Genomic DNA, 20,722 nt, shown 5'->3' on the forward strand with positions numbered 1-20,722 from the left:
GTGTCTGGGCCGGTACATGTGAGGAAATGTGCACTCGTTAGCGGCGTGGACGTTTGTGTACTGGGGGTTGTGGCTGAGGGGGCTTCTCAGGCACTGGATGTCAGCCTAGCTCCTCACTGTCCAGTGTTTCTGGCTCCCGGCCCACTGGGTACAGGGCGACTGTGTTGTGTTTCGCAAAGCCGCAGAGTGTAACGAGTTCACATCTCTTCAATGTTTCTGGAAAGAACTTGTATGCTAAGAAAGGCAGCACACTTATTGGTGTGTTGTGTAATATTTATTTATTCCATGTGTGCACTATTGTGGTGCCTCAACTCACTGAATCGTGTCACTCAGCTTTGTTTACAATGAACTAAAGTCAAGCCTTGTGCTCGCCACACATTCTCCATTGATGCAAAGAAACCAGTAACACAACTTAGTTAATGTTACAGAATGATATGCTAAATATCAGATTAGGATATGATATTTGGTTCCTAATATGACTAATGAAGAATGGATCAATCTTAGAGAAGAGAATCGACTAATACGACACATTAATAAGCTGCCAAACAGAGTCACAAAAGCACAAACAAGATATTTCTAACCTTGATTCATATGTTTTATATTAGAAGTTTGTGGTTTGCTTAAACCGTGAAAGGCTCCAGCAACTCTTCACCTAACCAGTTGACTTGTGTAAAACTGATCCACCAACGAAAAGTGCTGGTTGCCAGAAAGTCAGTACAGTGCACAAGCAGCAGACTGTAGTTTTGTGTTCAGCAAAAATGCGAGTGTCCGGGAGCATATTGGACATGCTGCTGGTCAGCGGGAAGGTGGGTTATGTGGCAGGACTCGCAGGAGTAGTTTGAAAAGTTGTTATGGATGTTTTGATACCGTGTATAGTGGATGGGACATAAATTCAAGCTAACCACCAACGCTTAGGAAGGACACTTGAGCTCCTCTTTCAACAGGATGCAATAGGCCCCAAGGCTTGAGACGCAAGTTCCATCCACACCATCAATTTTTGCAATTGTACTGAAATCCACGAATGGAGTTCATTTTATTCACGGTGAAGAAGAGTTTGCCCTCCTTCTGTCATCTCTCACCCTCTGAGTTTACAGGCTCAGGAAATGAGGATCATACTGATGGACAGAGAGCGATTGAATCTACCCTCTTCTTCTGTTTGTTAAAGCATGTCCTTCCTGTAATTATCTGAAAGCTCATGCACACACAAACACACACACTCAACAAGGAGAGGTTTCCTTGAATCCTGACACTCACTGTGTAAAGAGCCAATAAGCCTTTGATGTGTCTGTGTAGCTTTGTGGTTGAGGTTTCACTACTTGTCATACACAACTAGAACACGTCACCTACCAGCAGCTGATGCCATTGTATCCCTGACATGCAGAAATCAGATGTTCCTGTAAACTCATGCAATCCTCTTTATTATGTGTCGGGGGTGATACAGCTTCCCACACCGAACAAGCCCAGAGAATGCCCATTTTGATGTCAAGGACCACATAAAAAAAATGAATGTTTGAGACATGTAATCAATGTTATTGTTAAGTATTTACTCTATGAATTGCCTTTTAATAACTTGTATTGAGTGGTGGCAGTAGATAACTGTTGGACAGACCTTAAGTTGAAGCTGTAGAAGCTTGAGACTGAACTCTCTGCTCTCCCAGTTAAACCCCCCTCGTTTGTTTGTGGAACAGAGACACACAGTTTTCCAAGAAGGCCAGATAAGAGCGCGCTAACTGATTTGATGATCAGGATCCGATTGGTTATCCATGAAACGCTGCAGAAACACATCCATGTGACATGCCCAGTAGATTTTCGATATCACGGCATGTTGCTTGCCACGTGCTTGACATGGTAAGGTCCCGTTTGTGTTCACTGGTTAGTCCATGCGATAATGTAGTCCGTGCAATCGGGCACTCTTTTGGAGGTTCGACCTTGGGAGATTGCGCTGTGGCAGGAATAATTTGTCTGTGTGAATGTGAAAAATAATAGCAGTTTGTATCTGTTTTATTAGGGCGTAATCAAGCAAAAAACAAAATCTGTACGCCTCTGTGTGTTTTGATTTATACTGAAACTAAACCAACTGGCAGAGTCTGTTTGTGTGTGTGTGTGCGCAACTGGATGAAAAACCCAAACTTAAAAATGCGTGTGTAGCTTTCATTGCTACCGAAGTTCATCCATTACTGAATCCAGACCCGTAGACTCAAGGATGCTCCACACAAGGATGTTCTCCGACCCTGGTGGCTCTGTGACTCACGCTGAACGGAAGCCAGTTCTCAGAGGCAGATGAAAGGTGGAAAACACCAACCCGGCCCACTCTCTGTTCCTGCCTCTCCCTGCAGTCCACCAGGACCACCAGGAAAAAGAAGTGCTCTGAGTAACAGAGGACCCTCTTGAAGTTTGAGCTCTTTGGTAGCTGAAAATAGACGGATCACAATCCGTCGTAGACACGGTTATCTCTGTAGCCTTAATAAAGATTTACCAGAATATTTGCCTTCCTTCTTTGTGCTAGTCTGTGTGTGTGTGATAAATTAGGCTTACCTCACAAGTTTCACCAAGGGCCCCATTGTAATTACCATGACAAAAGTTTGGTGTGAGCCGTGGCAGGAATTCCAGACTTTCCGCTCTTCTTTTATTCATTTTATCCCACCAGGCTATTTCTAGCACGAGGCCTTCACCCTCCCTCCACCCCACTGCCCACCAGAGGAGGAACCGAAAACGGAGAGGCGGTGCAGAGAGTACACACTTCCAGAGGCTGACTGTAAACAAACAGGGTTGCTCATGTTGTCTGCTGTTGCTTTACAGAAGGTTTCTGTACTGTTGTGGGGCGGTTTTTATCCCCCTCAGCAGGGCCCTCAACGCCAAAATCACCCACACATGTGAGCCTGTGAGTCAAATCGGTGATGAATCACACTCAACCATGACTCTCATTTATCAATGACACATTCGGGGCAGCGTTTTGAAAGAGAAAACTAGAGAATGCCAGGCTTACGGCTGCGGCGACGGAACGAGACGGATGTATAAAACTGGAGGAAAAAAAGAATGTGTGGGGGGGGGGTCAAACACAAAGTAACATTTGTCAGGCTAATGGATAAGTCTCATCTGAGTTTGTGTGTGAAGATGGCTATTGCATAACAAAAGCAACGTGTTCGATAAAATCATCATTGGCACTTTGTTTTGTCATGTGTGATGTGGAAGACAAGCCTCAGCAGACCCAGAAATAGCACGCACATGAGTGAGACACATTAAGTTGAACAGAACTCAGTCTCCGGATCAAAGTGACTCATGTCTAAGACATCTCATGGACTTTGTGAGAGTGTGTGTCTTTTTTTTTTTTTTACCACAAATGTGAAAACTGTCAAACGCATGTTCTGTTGTGAGTGGCTCTACACAGTTAACACTCATTCATTTGTATTCCCAGAGCAAATGTGTAGCGATGTATTTTCTAGGTTCATCATCGGGCATCGATTTTTGCCTGCTGGTCCTAAAATAGTAAAAAATATTATCATGAGAGAAATATCAGTGTATACAATATTAGAGGTTACATCATCTGAAATGTGAGTCGTTTGTTTCCACATGTGTCGCGTTTGAGGTCCGCTGCTGTTGCTTCCTTTCTGAAGTCATATCATTCATCCCTGGTGTGTTTTTTAAAATGTGACAGTGATTGTGTTTGTTGTATTATTTGAAAGGCATAACTGACATATTGCCTCACTGCAAACATTATGGCATCATACATTTCTTTTATTGCCTTCAAAACTGCTTCATCTGACAATGTACTTCCTGAGTCAGATGCTGTGTTTGTGTGTGTGTGTGTGTGTGTGTGTGTGTGTGTGTGTGTGTGTGTTCAGTAAATGTGTTGATCTATGTGTAATGTACACGTGTTTTAGTGTGCTTTACATATTTACTTTAATATAACCTGACCCCTCTCACTGTGTGCATATATTTAGCACATCGCCGCTCTGAATGACCCGAGTCCGATCAACACTGACTTTTCCTTTCATTGGTCCTCCTCTCAGGAGCCGTTGGGGCCCAGTCCCTGTTCTCCTTGCCTCGGCGGCCCGGCTATGGCACCATGGGGAAGCCCATCAAGCTGCTGGCCAACTGCTTCCAGGTGGATATCCCCAAGATGGACGTCTACCTCTACGAGGTGGACATCAAGCCTGACAAGTGCCCCCGGCGAGTCAACAGGTAGGCTGGACCCTCTGAATAGCATCTGTCAATCTTCTTCTACACCTCTCAGATACAGTAATATTAATGTAGAGCAGTGAGTGAATACACAGCGTTTCACAGTCTGTTGATAGACACATTAGATAGTTTGTGTTGAATCTGTGATCTTATGACCGAAACTCACTTTGTGTGTGTGTGTGTGTGTTGTGCAGGGAGGTGGTCGACTCAATGGTACAACACTTTAAGGTGACCATCTTTGGGGATCGCAGGCCAGTCTATGATGGAAAGAGGAGCCTGTACACAGCCAACCCACTACCTGTGGCACCCGCAGGGGTGAGTGGAAAAAAAGACATAAAAACACACAAACATGCCTCTTCAGCACAGCCTGAATGTAAACCATGTGTGATATCTACTGTGCATACAGACACACACTCTCAACAGCTCGCCTGAGCCAAAACATACCCGCAGTGTCTCACGCATGCAAACACTTCATCCTAAGAACCCCCACTTGAAACTCCCCCTCACTGAATATCCTTTGCCTGGATCTAACCTCCTTTGTCCCGTCTCGCCTTCAGGTGGACCTGGATGTCACTCTACCGGGCGAGGGAGGGAAAGATCGCCCCTTCAAAGTTTCCATCAAGTTCGTGTCCCTGGTCAGCTGGCACATGCTCCACGAGGTGCTGACTGGCCGCAGCGTGTCTGAGCCCCTGGAGCTGGACAAGCCCATCAGCACCAACCCGGTGCACGCAGTGGATGTGGTGCTGCGACACCTGCCCTCCATGAAGTGAGCTGCTGGGGTTTTCCTCGGTTCACTCTTTTATTGACAGCTGGTGGCCTAAATAGACTATTTATTGTATTATTAGGATATATTGTTCAAGAATGATCTTTGAAATCCAGTCAAGGAAACATCCCTTCTATCCTTCCCCAATCTCCCTACCTTCATTTACAGTCAGCAAACGTAAAGTCAAAAGATAGAGAACACGTTGTAAAACATGATCCCTCTGATACTATAGTAAATACTATATATTTGTTTTGTCATAGTGCCACCAATATCAGCACCCTGATCCTAACGGAAATCAAACACGGCTTATACGGGCTCTCACGAAGCACCAAACTTGACATCATACTGCTCCGTATCACTTCGCTAAGCCCCAGCCAGAGCGCCGTGGAACACGATATCACCAGCGCCTTAATGAAAATCCTTTTCAAAGCATTATTAAAAAGTGGTTATATCCATACCTTTCATTTAGCCCTGTTCCCAGCCACCGGGGGCCCGTTATAGCATCGCAATGACATCGTGACACAGCCCACGATTCACCGGGAAAAATGCAGCCAGTATAAGATTATTAATGATAATAAGAGGTGGATGGGCCCCACTGTCACCACCTCTCAATTCACTGATGTAGATTCAGTGACACTGTTTAAACACATATTGACATAATATTCACAATTCAGGATGTTTGAACTAATCTTACATTTCCTGTCTCCTTTCATCCGCCCTTTCCTACTTGCCCCATGTTCTCCTCATTTTCATCTTGTCCCTTGAATGTCTTGACCTTTCCATTGTCTTTCATTCCTTTTAATCTCTTTGGGGGTTTTCTTTTCTCCTAATTGCTACTTTTCTAGGTACACTCCGGTGGGCCGATCCTTCTTCTCGGCTCCAGAGGGCTATGACCATCCCCTGGGAGGTGGGAGGGAGGTTTGGTTCGGTTTCCATCAGTCTGTGCGCCCTGCCATGTGGAAGATGATGCTCAACATTGACGGTGAGAACCAAATTCCACTCTTATTTGGTTTTGATGGCACTTCAGGGCTTCGATATGGCACACACACACACACACTGTTAATACGAAAGCTGTTTTTATTGACTACTTGCTAATGCAGCTGTTCATATTTCAAAAATATTGAAATATGTTTAACATTCTCACTACTTTCTATGTAATTCAATCTTTGTTTGAAAAGAAGATGTCTTCTCTCGTCCAGTCACACAGAAATTGTTTTCTCTGCTCCCCTTTCACCGCAGGGGAAATGAGATTTTAATAATTAAACGGATAGATGAGAGGGACATGGAGCCTCCATGATACATGCTATATTTAGAGATTTGTGCATGATTGATTTACTTTCAAGGATGTTATGTTTGAGGACATTTAATAGCTGTATTTAACATAAATCTAACAATATCACGCTCATTAGAAAGCTATTTGGAGCTGAATAAAGTGTGCAGGATACTCTCGGGGCTTTTCCATCATTGGGGAGACTGAAGGGCTTTGCTTCGGAGCCCAATCATTTTTTAAGGATGCAAACAACTTGCTTTTTGGCTTTTTCACGGCCATTTGGTTGACTTGTGTGCGTCTGGATCTGAAGGGAGACGGACTAATCTCCCTAATGAAGCCTACAGTGTATTTCTGTCACGCTCATATGAGTGAACTGCATTATGGGTTACGTGGTTGTTTACTGTAGTCTTGATGGACCGTGGCTGAAACGGCAGCAAAAGCTAGGAAGTTTGTCTGTGAACAAAACACTCTCTTCCTGTACTTCAGTCTGAGTGCTGAGCGGCCGGCGGATTAACAAGTTGAGATTTGCTCTGCGTGTACATTTTAGGACGAGTAGCCTCCGCTTCAAAACAATGCGAGCATGACGATGGAGAGATGTGTCTCTATCTGTTCCGCCCACTCACTCTGAGAGGTTGTGTCCCTGCTGAGAGCTGTCGTCAGTGTTTGACAAATGTGAGCAAATTGATGACAAAACACATAATGAGTTGCATTGATTGCACAGACAGGGGGCATCCTAATTAGATAGGCTACTTTGGAAAACACCTGTGGCAGCCATTTAGATCATTAAATTTCATACTAGTACATAAGCAAGACAAGACATGGGAATATAAACACTCCTTCAAATATCCTTGTTTATGTCTGTTGATTAAGAGTGCATTCATGTCTCTAGTAAAACATTACATCATCCATTATTGTGGCTTGTCATGATAGACCTTGCAGCGAGGGTGTCAACAAATAATAAATAAAGTCTAATGATTAATTACAAAAGTAGAATTAGGCGTGTTTTTAAATATTTATAGCTTTTTACAGATTATGGGCTGAAACTCACTTGGAAGCCTAATTCTCCTTTAGAATAATTCACTACATGTTTACAATCAGATAGGAATACCAGGCAGACTTATTAAGATATGCAATAATTAGGATCAGTGTCATGATGGAAAAATGACGCCAGAGGCCACCGAATTTGGGCTTTTACAGCAAAGATTGTTTTTCTTGTTTGCTTCCCTGATAGGCTTGAGAGAGGAATTACCACATTCATCTTGCTTTTTAATCTGGTTATTTTCAAATCAAACAGAAGGCTGCTTGCTGCTTGCATTACTTGTAAAGGCTGTTGAAGGACTTAAGCTTTACGTGGTGATGACCTTGCTCCTTCTCTGACACCACACTTTATTTAGCTGTGGACCGATTTATAAGAATTGAGCCACTTGTGAGAACCAGTTTTTGGGAATTAAATGGAAAAGTTCAAGATGCAGTTTTCGATAGTTGGCTTTATCACACTGGCCTATTGTCAGTAGACACACTTTGTTTGGTGACTTGGAATAGTGAGCTAGAGTTTTAATCTGTCATTATAAGTGTCGGGGATGGAGAATGTGTTTTTGCCATATGCACACTGCAGGAGGTTGTTGGAGACCAAGTCTGCTGACAAGAGCGAGCGAGAGGAACTTGGAGGGAGGTGGGCTTTTGGTCGGATGGGAACATGACTAGTCGGTTGCTGTGGAGATGGGGGGCGGCGTGTGTGTGTGTGTGTGTGTGTGTGTGTGGGCATGAGCGAGACTGGTGGGTGGTGCCTGGGTCAGGAGGGTAGCTGTGTGGAGCATTTCCTTGAGACGCCTTTTGTTTTGCTTCAAGTCTTTGAAGCCTCTGTCTCTATTTGAATCTTTTCCCTCTCTGCGCTCTCTTTCTCTCTTTGTCTCATTTTCCCGCCCTCTCACCCTTCGATATCCATTGGTCAGCTCAAGTCTCGTGTGTGCTCTCCAACTGCTAGAATCCCAAGTGTTTGCAAAGCATTTGTTTTCTTACTCTTGTGTGTGTATGTGTATATGTATGTATATATATGGCATTGTGTACTGACAAAGCAAACTATTAATCCCATTTGAATACATGTGTATGAACAAACGCTGCTTCCCACGTTCGCTATCACGGCTGATCAAAAGCACATATATAGCAAACGTTAGAGAAACGAGACCTTTTTTCAATTTCACATTTGCGAGAATGACGCATAAACGCTGTCAAACACTCGCACTGCGCGGAGAGGACGATTAGGAGCGACGTCACTTCCGGGCCGCTGGTGAAAGGCTCAAGGATGCGAACCAGGAGTGTAACAGAGCGCGTGTACAATGCAGTCATCTGCCTCAGGGATGTGCGCTAGCAGGGCTTTCGTCAAACACACCCTCTGAGAGATTTCTTCCATCTGAACAGCTGAGCCAGATTTCTTACATTTCTACAGCAGCTGAGCCAGATTATTCGTCAGCAACTTCCTCAACCACAGCACCACACTCACTTCAGCTCTCTCCGTCCATTTTTGGATTTCTTTTGATCTTGCTTTGTGTTTTGAAATCCCTTTCCCCCCCCAGAGGTTTAAATTTCTCTCTGATGTTTTTTTGGCTTGCTGTGCGGTTATATATTTGTATTCCTCAGTGCTTCAGTTGTTCCATTTATTGAGAGAAAATACAGTCCGAACAGAAGGAACCTGCTGACTGTTTGACCACAGAGAAGCTCCACGCAGACTGTGCTGCATCAACTGCACTTCCTGTGGGCCTGCTACATTTCTTTAGCGTGGTGGGCTACTTATACAGACATTATGTGATACGCCTCCATAAGAGCTTCATAATAATGTCACATTCAAAAAGACATCGTCCATCCCTGTGTCACACTTTGGCTGGTATTCATGCATTGCACAATCGAAGCTGTGTTTCAGTTTGTTTTGTTTTGAACATGTGAGCTTCTGAAGGAGTTATAAACCGGTGAAAAGTGTTCCGGCAGTTGTTAGGACAGCCATTAAATTTCCCCTAAGTCTGAGTCTTGCACAATGCCAAACAAAGCCTTACTAAGTGACCATTAACAGACAAAATAAGAAGGTTACACATTTCTGTTCAGGCACATTCTCAAACCATCCAATTAAAACTATGATGTTACTGCAGCCAGTGGGATAACAAGTTGTTGTTGTTCAGTGGAATGTTAGTGTATATATATATATATATATATATTTTGCTGTATTAAATTTCTTTTGTCCTTGCAGTGTCTGCCACCGCCTTCTACAAGGCTCAGCCGGTCATACAGTTCATGTGTGAAGTGCTTGACATCCACAACATAGACGAGCAGCCTCGGCCTCTCACAGACTCGCACCGGGTCAAATTCACCAAAGAAATCAAAGGTGACAATGGGAGTGTAAAGTGTAAAGTGTGCCAGTGTGTGTGAGAAAGAGTTAACAGGGGGGAGAGAGAGAGAAAGGGAGAGCACATCTCGCGGCCATTCACACACACACAGACGCATTCTTAATGCCTCTCCAACACCTTCTATTATTCACCAGGTTTGAAGGTGGAGGTGACGCACTGTGGAACCATGCGGAGGAAGTACCGCGTCTGCAACGTGACCCGTCGGCCTGCCAGCCATCAAACGTGAGTCAGCCACCGGGGCGGGCGAGGGAACAGGAGACTCTGGGCGGAGTGTGTGGATGGGATGGGATGGGATGGGATGGGATGGGGGGGAGCACACATCCACAGATGATGTGATTATCAATTCACCACCAAACAAACCAGATGAAAGCTGACTCATCTTACAACCATGTGGTCAACATTAGTCATGAAGTAGCCGTTGTGTGTGTGTGTGTGGCGTCTGATCTTCAGTGTTTCCTGACTCTTAACAAGCTGAGTACAATACCTCGCTGTGTGATATCCTTAAATGGATTCATACGCCATATTTCCCTCACAGAGGATGGTCCATATCTATGTCAATGTTAGAATACTAAGAGTAAAGACACGGAGTGATAATTAGATAGTGATTGTGAGGTTTGACAGTGTGACTACACACTTTTAGATTATTGTTAATGCGTGCTATGGCTATGATTTTATAAATAGTAGTTGACTTATATTACACACCTAGTTAAACGAGTAGCAATAAAGCCTATCATCATGCAGATGATCATAAAGCTTTAATAATACCTCTAAAAAAATGGAACATTTTAACCTTCATGAAGGCAAATCATTTGTGTGTGTTTCTCCGCAGGTTCCCGCTACAGTTGGAAAATGGTCAGACTGTAGAGCGCACTGTAGCCCAGTACTTCAGGGAGAAGTACAGCCTGCAGCTGAAGTACCCACATTTGCCCTGTCTACAGGTGGGCCAGGAGCAGAAGCACACCTACCTGCCCCTGGAGGTGAGAGAGAACAAGTTGCTTGTATGATGAAGAAGCAGGGCCGCTGCATAAAGTTTGGCCCAGACAAGCTTTTGCTGGCCAAATATAATAACTATATTTATTCAACTTTTTTATTCTCTCGCAGGTGTGTAACATTGTAGCAGGTCAGCGGTGCATCAAGAAGCTGACAGATAATCAGACCTCCACCATGATCAAAGCCACAGCTCGCTCTGCACCCGACAGACAGGAGGAGATCAGCAGGCTGGTGAGCTGGATCCACATCTCTTCTGGCGCTGATATCGAGTGACATCTGTTGATCAGACTGTAGATGTCAAACATTCCATTCAAGACACTTGCAAAAGTAGTATGATTCAAATTGTAAAGTTGTATTTTATGAGTTTATGAGTCACAGAACATAAAAACAAAACTTGTTCATGCATCATATACCCGCCGTTTAATGTTTTGTTAATTGGTACAGTGCCCTGTTAGGTTTTGACTTGAAATGTCAGGCCTTTGTTGGGGCTGTAACTTTAAAGGAAGGGGTTGTGGACGCAGCCAAAGACAAAACGCTGCCTGGAAAGCTGCCACGTTGCTAAGCTTGTCAACACTTGGTTGCCACGCTGCTCATCTTGATATAAAATCGCCTGTTTAGTAATCGCCTCTCCCACATTCTCATTTTATATCGTTAACAGAGGCATGTCCGTGTGCTTGTCCATCGCATTTGGCAATTACAAGGCAGGCCTACCTACGGTCAACAAAATACCAGAGTCGTAATGGCTTTAATGTGCGCGGGAGGCTGCAGCAGTGTCTGCAGCGTATTGTTTGTGGAAAGATTGACGGACTGTACACTGCCTCTGGCCACCATCAGATTAGCAGTGCACACTTCGTATCTGCTGTTACCTTATTAAAGCACGTTCCCCTATCGCTTCCCTCGGGAACAAAATGAGCGGACTTGCTCACAGGAAATCATTGTAGACGGCCTTTTCATTTAGATGCACGGTTGCTTGAAACTAACAGGGCAGTGTGGGCGGAATAGCAGAGGTGGAGAGACGGGGAAAGGACAAAACAAGCAGATAAGCTTGCAGTCATTTTAGGATTACTGGCACATGACATTTTGTGGCATGTCACCAATTTACCATTCCAATTTTCCCATCCATAAAACATCCTACAAAGAAATGAAAACAAAAACACTGCTAACCGCAGGAGAGGGAAGGAAAACTAATACCCATACATAGACCAGCAAATCTGTGTCATTAGGGTTACAAGCATGGGCTTAAGGTTCATCTAAAACAATAACAGCAGCACTTAGCATAATAAACATTGTTGTTGCACTTTGTATTAGGAGGAATCACAACTGTGTCATCATTATCTACATTGGAAATTCAGCCTCTTATAAATGTAGCTTCTGCTCTTACAGAAATACAACTTTTAAACCGAACAAGCCACAATGAGTGAGCAGGTATAGGGATCTTGAGTAGGACACATGGTTACACTGTATATTATAACCTTTTAGTACTGCAATGGTCTTTACTCATGTTGTCATTCACTACCGTGGCCTGACCCTGTGTTCCAATTTCCCCCCATCTCTGCAGGTGCGCAGCGCCAACTACGAGGCAGACCCGTTTGTGCAGGAGTTCCAGTTCAAGGTGCGCGACGAGATGGCCCACGTGACAGGGCGAGTGCTACCCGCCCCCATGCTGCAGTACGGCGGCAGGGTGAGCACAGAGCACTTTATGGTACTCTTCCTTTAAATCACGCCCATTCTCTCTGTTTGTCCGACACGCTCTCCCCTTCCTCAGCCTTTACCCCCCCCCTCGTCTCTAAGGGGAACTAACTCACTGGCTTCTGTTCGTGTTTCATGGTGTCAGTCTTTTGGGCTTTTTTTTGTGGTTGAGTCTCAGTAGTGCGAAAATTTGATTCCATCTTTAAAAGACGACAAAAAAGGCATTTCCTTTTATGAATTTTTGATGGGTTTTTGAGAGACAGAAAAAGTTTCTTTTTGATAATAAAAAATGATGATTGGATATTTAAGTGTATAGCATTTGCCCAATGTTTTTTTTCTTGGTGAAGTCAAAAAAGAAGTGGGTTTAAGAGGTTTCCGAATATTGCATAAAGAAGCAACTTACTGAGACTGAACCACGGTGTGGATTAACATCTGTCTGTTCATCTTCTCTGAGCTGACACATCTTTACTGTACTGTAATACATTTGGATTGTGTATTAGTCACTATGACACACTATATTGTGCATGTTAAACACACTAAATAGCATCTTACGTTAATTTTTTTTGAAAGTTAAATGTTTCTGTAATGAGCAAAATGCGCTAATGCATGTTTCTATGACTGACATGTTTCTTTTATTTTTCAAAGTGTGAATCGATGTATGAAAATGAGTGTTAATACATTTTGGTATGGATGAAGAGTGCGTGTGTGTTCTGTGGATTTAAAAAAAGGTAATTGTGTGTGTGTGTGTGCCTGTTCAAACGTGAGCCTGTATGAAAGCGTATGAATGAGAGTGTTTGCCCACATAATCATGAGTACATGTGGTGAGACTGCAATGTTGTTTCAGAACCGCACGGTGGCCACGCCCAGCCACGGGGTGTGGGACATGAGGGGGAAGCAGTTCCACACAGGGGTGGAGATCAAGATGTGGGCCATCGCCTGCTTCGCCACACAGAGGCAGTGTCGGGAAGAAATACTAAAGTAGGATTATATGCAAACGTTTTCTTTTTCCTGTAAAGTTTTCAAACAGTTCTTTTCTGAGATTCTGTTGTCAGCGTGCAGTGATCACTTATATTCATGAAAGTTTAAATGTAGTTTGTTAGATTACTATTCAATTTGTCTCATTGATCTGTAATGCAATTTATTTATATATTTTGTCTCCATAATGTGTAATCTGGCATGAATTATGAATGTGTGTTTCAAATGATTACTTAAAGACGGGTAGCATCTCTTATCTCAGCAGTTTGCAAAGCCTCACCGTTACATTGCAGGCTGGTGCACATGGAAAATAACTGGTAGATAAAAGTCTTCATCTGTAGTCCCTGACCAGATGTTTCTCAATTTCTGTGTTTTTCCCAAAGCTCTGAGCTTTGATTTGACTTCACCATTCTATTGACTCTTCACCATCACCTCCTGCTTCTTCCTCCTTTAGGGGTTTCACAGACCAGCTGCGTAAGATCTCAAAGGATGCCGGGATGCCCATCCAGGGCCAGCCATGTTTCTGTAAATACGCCCAGGGAGCGGACAGCGTGGAGCCCATGTTCAGACACCTGAAGAACACCTACGCCGGCCTGCAGCTCATCATCGTCATCCTGCCGGGAAAGACTCCCGTCTATGGTTAGAAAACTGCTTTAAAAATAAATATCACATTTAGAGCCCAGAGAGATTCTTGGTGGTAAGGACTACTCTGGGACTGTTTTTTTGATGCTCACTTTTTGTACCCACTCATAGCCGAGGTAAAGCGCGTGGGAGACACCCTCTTGGGCATGGCCACGCAGTGCGTCCAGGTGAAGAACGTGGTGAAGACGTCCCCTCAGACCCTCTCCAACCTCTGCCTCAAGATCAACGTGAAGCTGGGAGGCATCAACAACATCCTGGTGCCTCACCAACGGTGAGTCATGCTGTTCTTCTCCTCACATAGGTGCAGTGCTTTGCTATAGTGATGCTGTTTTTAAACGGCTGCTTTTAGTTTGGACTGTTCCGATTTTTGGGTCAGATGGGCTCAAGTTTGTCTTATTATAATCACAAACAGGATATCATGCAAGCAAACTGTCTGTATATTGTTATGTAACGCAATGTAATTATTGTCTTTGTTATGTCTCTCAATTAATAGACCATCAGTGTTTCAGCAGCCAGTTATTTTCTTGGGAGCGGATGTTACACATCCACCTGCTGGAGATGGGAAGAAGCCTTCAATCGCAGCAGTAAGTTCCTTCTTCATTTGTTAACTTATGTTTGATTCCCCTGTTATCTGACACACCGTCTCTCTTCCAGGTGGTAGGCAGTATGGACGCCCACCCCAGCAGGTACTGTGCCACTGTGCGAGTCCAGAGGCCCAGGCAGGAGGTCATCCAGGACCTGGCCTCCATGGTGCGGGAACTGCTCATCCAGTTCTACAAGTCAACCCGCTACAAGCCCACCAGGATCATTTTCTACAGGGATGGAGTTTCAGAAGGCCAGTTCAGACAGGTCAGCTCCTACTTGATGTCACAAAAAAAATAGGGTGGAGTCGGGGCGTGAATTGAACAGCAGTCACCGCCCACAATTCTGTTCAATCGGCAGAATTTTCTTTGTTTTTAAGGGTCAAATATGTATAAATATTCTTAAATCATAGATGATTTAATGAAAAACATCTTTACAGTGGAGCTTTCTTGTATTTGGACTATGAATTATTATCATGATGCCTATAATATTGGGTATCTTTCATATATGATAGGACACCATGAAACTAATACAGCACACGTAGATTAGGACATAGGAATACATACTGTGTAAGTGTATGAAGAATATAGTCGACAGGGATTTCTTCAAGGGTAGTTTTTTAACATTTATTATTAACTCATTCCTCCTTAGGTGCTGTATTATGAGCTGCTGGCCATCCGTGAGGCCTGTATCTGCCTGGAGAAGGAGTACCAGCCAGGCATCACCTACATAGTTGTGCAAAAACGCCACCACACACGACTCTTCTGTGCCGACCGCAACGAGAGAGTGAGTCCCCAGCGCTCGCACACAAACACCAGCGCTCACGCACACTTTCAGTCTCTTTGAGAACGACACAGCAATGTTACCCATTAAAGTCAGCACAGTGTGTTATGTGTTAGTCCATATTCTTTTTTTTTTTTTTTAATGCTCTGTGCCAGCACGTTAAGTACTCGAAATGGGTCTCCTTAATTACCTTTTGTTGTCAATTGGACTGTTCACCCTCCTAACCCCTGTAATTACATTCGATTAAAGCATTAGGGCCCAATGCAACCCGAGAGCTCTGGAGTGGCACTCAAGGCCCCTGGAGTAAGACTCGGCTAGTAACAACCTTATTTTCAGAGCAGAGCATTAGGCTCTCTAGAGCATTAGGCTTTTAATTGGTTGATTGGGAAGCATTTGGTAAACCTTTGCCTGTCTCGGTCCAGCAACCTTTTTTTCAGCGATTAGACTTTTTACCTCCGGGCATCATTTGGTGCTTTAAAAGCTTTGTTTTCTGCTGCTCTTTTCCTGAATCTTCCATTTTCTGTTAAAGTTGTTTTTGTTTTTTTCCTGGTGAACAAATGGACTAACTGACCATTATTTATGTCAGGTTGGACGTAGTGGAAACATTCCTGCTGGTACCACCGTGGATACGGACATCACGCATCCCTACGAGTTTGACTTTTACCTCTGCAGTCACGCTGGAATACAGGTCAGTCCAACCTCGTGTCCTCTCTGCCTCTTTCAGCAGGAGAGCTGTGCATTCTTGCAAAGAGATGGTTAACAGGATTCAGGAATAAAATGGCCAAATACCCCTCGTTTTTTTCCCTTTCCTGTGATCATTTGAAGATAGATCCCCAGGAACTGACACAATGGTGCCAACCATCAAAAGCCATTTGCTGCAGTACCATCCCTTATTGAAATTCACATCATTATGCCACAGGAAACGGGGCACAAGATTCTAACCTTTTTGTTTTTAACTCCCCCCCTGGTGCTAATAGTATCCTTATAGGAACGCTTGTTTGAATAACAAAATAATTAAAAGGTTTATACATTTTATGGTTTTATCCCTTATTTTCTGTCTCTGTGACTACGTTTACATGCACACACCATTATTCAGGATTTAAAAATATTAATATTAATTAGCTTTTAGGAGCGGTCTTCAACATGTATGCAGCGCTTTCGGAATAGACGTCTCAAACAAGGTTTTTACCGCAGTTTGCAACACACGGCCTCTTGCCTGTTTACAGCCAGCTGTGTGCGTTGTGCACAAACCACAATATGTTAATCAGAGCATGCACAGCTGCATGTAAACAGGAATATTAATAGAATACTCATTTTCATTAGCCATGTTGACAGCTTAGTAGAAATATTGTCTTTTTTGTAATAATTGCAAAAAACAGAATATTTTACACTGATTATGTTTATATGCACAAAATATTCAGTTTTTTGCTCTGTGATTTTATGAAATCTCTTCGCCAAAAGCTAATTCTTAAGACAAAGCTGAAATGGCAGTATTGTATTGCACCTTAAATCCAAATCTAATAATAATACAAATGTGTCGATCCCCTTCTCCCAGGGCACCAGCAGGCCCTCCCACTACCATGTTCTGTGGGACGACAATTGTTTTACGGCTGACGAGTTCCAGCTGCTCACCTACCAGTTGTGCCACACCTACGTGCGCTGTACCCGCTCAGTCTCCATCCCTGCGCCAGCCTACTACGCCCACCTGGTGGCCTTCCGTGCCCGCTACCATCTGGTGGACAAAGAACATGACAGGTGAGAAAGGGAGAGCAAGTGGTGGAGAATAAACAAGAGGTTCCTCTTTTTCTTTTTTTTTTTTGACTCTTTGTTGTGAAGGTCTTGAACTCTGAAGTGTAATTCTTTGGAAAAGCGGTTACCTTATGCATAATGTGCCAAATTTGTCTCATTATTATTTGTCACCTGTCATAACTGGTCCTCTGCTCCGCTCTGCAGCGCCGAGGGCAGCCATGTGTCCGGTCACAGCAACGGTCGGGACCCCCAGGCGCTGGCCAAAGCTGTTCAGATTCACCACGACACCCTGAGGACCATGTACTTCGCCTGAGCCACGCCAACTATTCCCAACCATCGCCACCCTTTACACACACATGAACACACACACAGACACGACCACGCACACCTGGCTTGTCAGTCAAGGCGTCCTCATATGTGCAAGTCCCGCCCCCCCCCCCCCCACATGCCTAGTCAATCCGGACCTGACACTGTGCAGAGGAAAGCAGGGAGGAGGGAGGGGAGGAGACTCCCCCACACTGGACTGAGGATGCAAACGCTGCTTTAAAAAACAAACGAGAGAGAAACTCAGCACTATTATGCAATATTTAACCAGCCAACTAGTTTATTTTCGCCCTTATCAGGCCCCCTTTTTCATTGTCCTGTTCTTCCCTGTTTGTCTCCTTTACTTGTGGCCTAGTGGCTGTTTTTCTTGTTTGTTTGTATTTTTCCCTTCCTTTGGCACAGTCTTTTTAGTATTCTGCTCCTTTTGCCATCTACAGTACCTCAAGTCAGTTTGAGCAGCAGCACTTTTACATTCTGTTGACTCTCCCCAGTATTTCAAACGAGGGAGCAGAGAAGGAAGGGTCGGACTCTGGAGTTGGTGTTCGATTTATTTTGGACCGGAGGTCCTACCAGTTGCCACTTTTATATATATATATATATATTTCCTTTTTCCTCTTGTTTCCTCTTTTCACTTATGTGAGAAATCACCAGTCTCTTGTATGAAGTTCTTTTGAGCACACTGCCACCTGTTGGCGACGAGGTATGAATGCCCCTTTAAAGTCACAACAACGAATTGTTGTCTTACAAGGTTTCAGATCAGTTTAGATTCATCTTTAGCAGTCAGCTGTCACACATTAACAGGCAGTTTATATTGGCTGATATATATATATATATATATATATATATATATATATATATATATATATATATATATATATATATATATATATTGCAGCCATCTATGGATTTTATTTAAAGTATAACACTGTTATTTGTTTCTGTTTGTTATTTTTCTTCTACATTATGTGAAACATTTTATGATTCAGACTTTATTTTAATCATTTGAACCATGTAAGCTTATGTTTTTAATCTTAGTAGTCGCCATGCATTCATTTCCCTCAGTGCTTTATCTCACATTTCTCTCTTTCCCTCACAGTTTGAGACGGTGGGTAAATAGAGATCACGTCGATGGTTTCCTCTCGTGCAATAATCAGTTGAACGAAGGGAAGTGGATTTTAGGGGACTTGAATGATTCAAAAGAACAGTCAGACATTTCATTTGACAGCGAGTGTCCTCGACAGGAGAACAGTTTGCCTCGTCGGGCACTTCCATGCTCCTCTGTGAGACGATCGATCGTGTTTTATGAGTTTGCTCTTGATTTTGGGCAAAAAAACGGTGCAACTGCGGTGATTTTCATGTTTTTACTTGAATCTGAGGATTTTAATGCGGCTTAGTGGTTTGAGAATACTTTATCATCGACGGGCATCATCTCATAATTCCTGATCTTCAGTTTGCTAATGAGGCTGATCACAGTGGGTGTAAAGGCCATAAAGAAGTAGTATTCAAGTGCCTGGTGGGAGTTAAGTGTTAAATGGTCAAAAGCTGCATAACTCGTTATTGGGATTCTATTTCAGTGGGTTAAAATAATCAAAAAGCATATTCCAACAAATGGACAGCATAAGATGGGTTTGAAGAAAGAAACTTTCACCCGATTGCCTCTCCTGACTTTTCTATACGTCTCATTCAAATCATCCTCAGATCAATACATTTACGTGTTTGCCTACATCGTTGCCGCTCAAGCAAAGCAGGCCGAGTCGTCTTTTTGCTTATTCCTCACCAGACGTGGATCCAGCTGCGACAGTGTGTTTGTACCTAAAAGGCCGGGTTCATGGGCGTGGAGTCAGCCTCGTCATCAGCTGCTTACTTCAATGAGTTGTTGCTGTCAATAGAGATCCTGAGTCCAGGACTAGGTCTGATTCCTGTCCGTGGAACCGGCCCAAAGTTGTGACTGAAGGAGGAGTTAAAGTTGGTGCAGCAGTAGCACAGCTGACTTTTGATGTGAAACGTGCACCTGGATTGTAGTCGCAACTTGGCTCCTCTGTGCCGCTGAAGCTCGTCTGGGGGTGGGGGGATGGGGGTGTGTGTGTGTGGGGGGGGGGGGGGTTAAAAGCTATCTGCACTAAAAGAAGCTGTGTTTCGGGACGGAACACGAGTGCGGTGCTATTCTTATCTGAATTAGAATCTGAAGCTAAACGTCTTTATGAGACTCTTGATGAGTAGAAAAAACAAACGGTAAACCTCACTCGCATAAGGACAGGAGAAAGTCCCACTCTGTGGTTTGAGGGAGATTTAGGATTCCACTCTGTAGTTATGATCGGCATCGAGAACCTGCAAACAGTACGATGACAGTGAGGTATAATGTAGGGTACTGCTGCATCTGACTGCCTTTCATGGACCAGTGGGTTTGAGCCTTCATGATTGTCTGAAAGCCTTTTTAAAAAGCCAGATCGAAAGTATATTTGTACATTTAAAAATGATGTAATGCACACCACTTATTTTTGCTAACAGAAAAAAAAAAGTAGTCTAATTATTAATCTTAGTAATAGATGTATCATGATAAGTAATGGTTAAAAAGGTATAATAACAAAGTTTATTATTGCAATAGACTGTTGACTTTGTGTCACTGTATGACGTATAGTTTATGTGTGAACAGTGGTGGGGTTGTTGAAACTAGTGACGTGTGTTTGGACTGTTATTGATAGGGATGTGGACTTAAACCGCCTCTTGCTTTGATGTTTGGAACAAAAAAAAAAAAGCTGCAAGATGTTGAATGCTTATTTCTCAACCTTTTATTTTGTGTAGATGCCCGTACAGTCCGAGGTTTGTTGTAGAGGGGAGAATCTTAAGAGAGAAAACACAAAGCCTTTTGGAGTACAGTACGTACTGTAAAGACGTTACATCCCTATTGTGACGGTAGAATAGAAGAAGAAGAAGCCTTTGATGTATTGAGCAGACTTTCTGCTCTCGAATGTTCTCGGGTTTTCTTCAACTGGTGCTGATGCCTGCTCCTTATCAGGAGGGACAGGGATGGGGAAGTGGTTTTGAAAGTGGTGTTGATCCATTTCAAGGACAGGAGTGATCAAAGAATATCCTAACACGGGCAGTAGTTCTCCATTCTTTTGTCGTTAAAGCCTTGGGGGGGGGGGATTTACGTTAGATTGCGACCTCGGTCCCTTTCCTCAGACTCCTCTCCGTACCCGAGCCGCTTCACATGCTCACAAATACAAACGAGTTACCCTCCCGGTAAATCTGTGGTGTGACAAAGCCTGTAATCTTATTGTTGCTCTCTTTCCCCCTTTTTGCTCCCGAACATTTACTCCCCTTGTGCCAGAGGACTACATTCCACGGCCCAACAATCCCATCCGATCCCCCCGGGAGGTG

General features: G+C 43.7%; 1 protein-coding gene across 2 annotated transcripts in view; it reads left to right on the plus strand.

The window, feature by feature from the left end:
- The window catches only part of LOC306700494 (protein argonaute-3), a 21,298-nt gene extending 3,961 nt beyond the window's left edge, over positions 1 to 17,337 (plus strand). Inside the window, exons 2-19 of one of the 2 annotated variants that reach the window (XM_079165523.1) lie at positions 4,011 to 4,182; positions 4,374 to 4,494; positions 4,737 to 4,945; positions 5,788 to 5,924; positions 9,451 to 9,585; positions 9,742 to 9,829; positions 10,437 to 10,584; positions 10,709 to 10,828; positions 12,156 to 12,299; positions 13,131 to 13,264; positions 13,716 to 13,900; positions 14,015 to 14,174; positions 14,397 to 14,487; positions 14,558 to 14,752; positions 15,137 to 15,271; positions 15,855 to 15,956; positions 16,824 to 17,023; positions 17,222 to 17,337. In XM_079165523.1, the coding sequence (XP_079021649.1) occupies positions 4,011 to 4,182; positions 4,374 to 4,494; positions 4,737 to 4,945; positions 5,788 to 5,924; positions 9,451 to 9,585; positions 9,742 to 9,829; positions 10,437 to 10,584; positions 10,709 to 10,828; positions 12,156 to 12,299; positions 13,131 to 13,264; positions 13,716 to 13,900; positions 14,015 to 14,174; positions 14,397 to 14,487; positions 14,558 to 14,752; positions 15,137 to 15,271; positions 15,855 to 15,956; positions 16,824 to 17,023; positions 17,222 to 17,330 (2,585 nt within the window). In that variant the 3' untranslated portion in view covers positions 17,331 to 17,337. The remainder of the gene's footprint in view (positions 1 to 4,010; positions 4,183 to 4,373; positions 4,495 to 4,736; positions 4,946 to 5,787; positions 5,925 to 9,450; positions 9,586 to 9,741; positions 9,830 to 10,436; positions 10,585 to 10,708; positions 10,829 to 12,155; positions 12,300 to 13,130; positions 13,265 to 13,715; positions 13,901 to 14,014; positions 14,175 to 14,396; positions 14,488 to 14,557; positions 14,753 to 15,136; positions 15,272 to 15,854; positions 15,957 to 16,823; positions 17,024 to 17,221) is intronic. The other variant, XM_079165524.1, reaches the window with a different exon arrangement.
- Positions 17,338 to 20,722: the final 3,385 nt, after the last annotated feature.

This window comes from Pholis gunnellus (genome assembly GCF_910591455.1).
Source record: "Pholis gunnellus genome assembly, chromosome: 8".
In the NCBI taxonomy this organism is placed as follows: domain Eukaryota; kingdom Metazoa; phylum Chordata; class Actinopteri; order Perciformes; family Pholidae; genus Pholis; species Pholis gunnellus.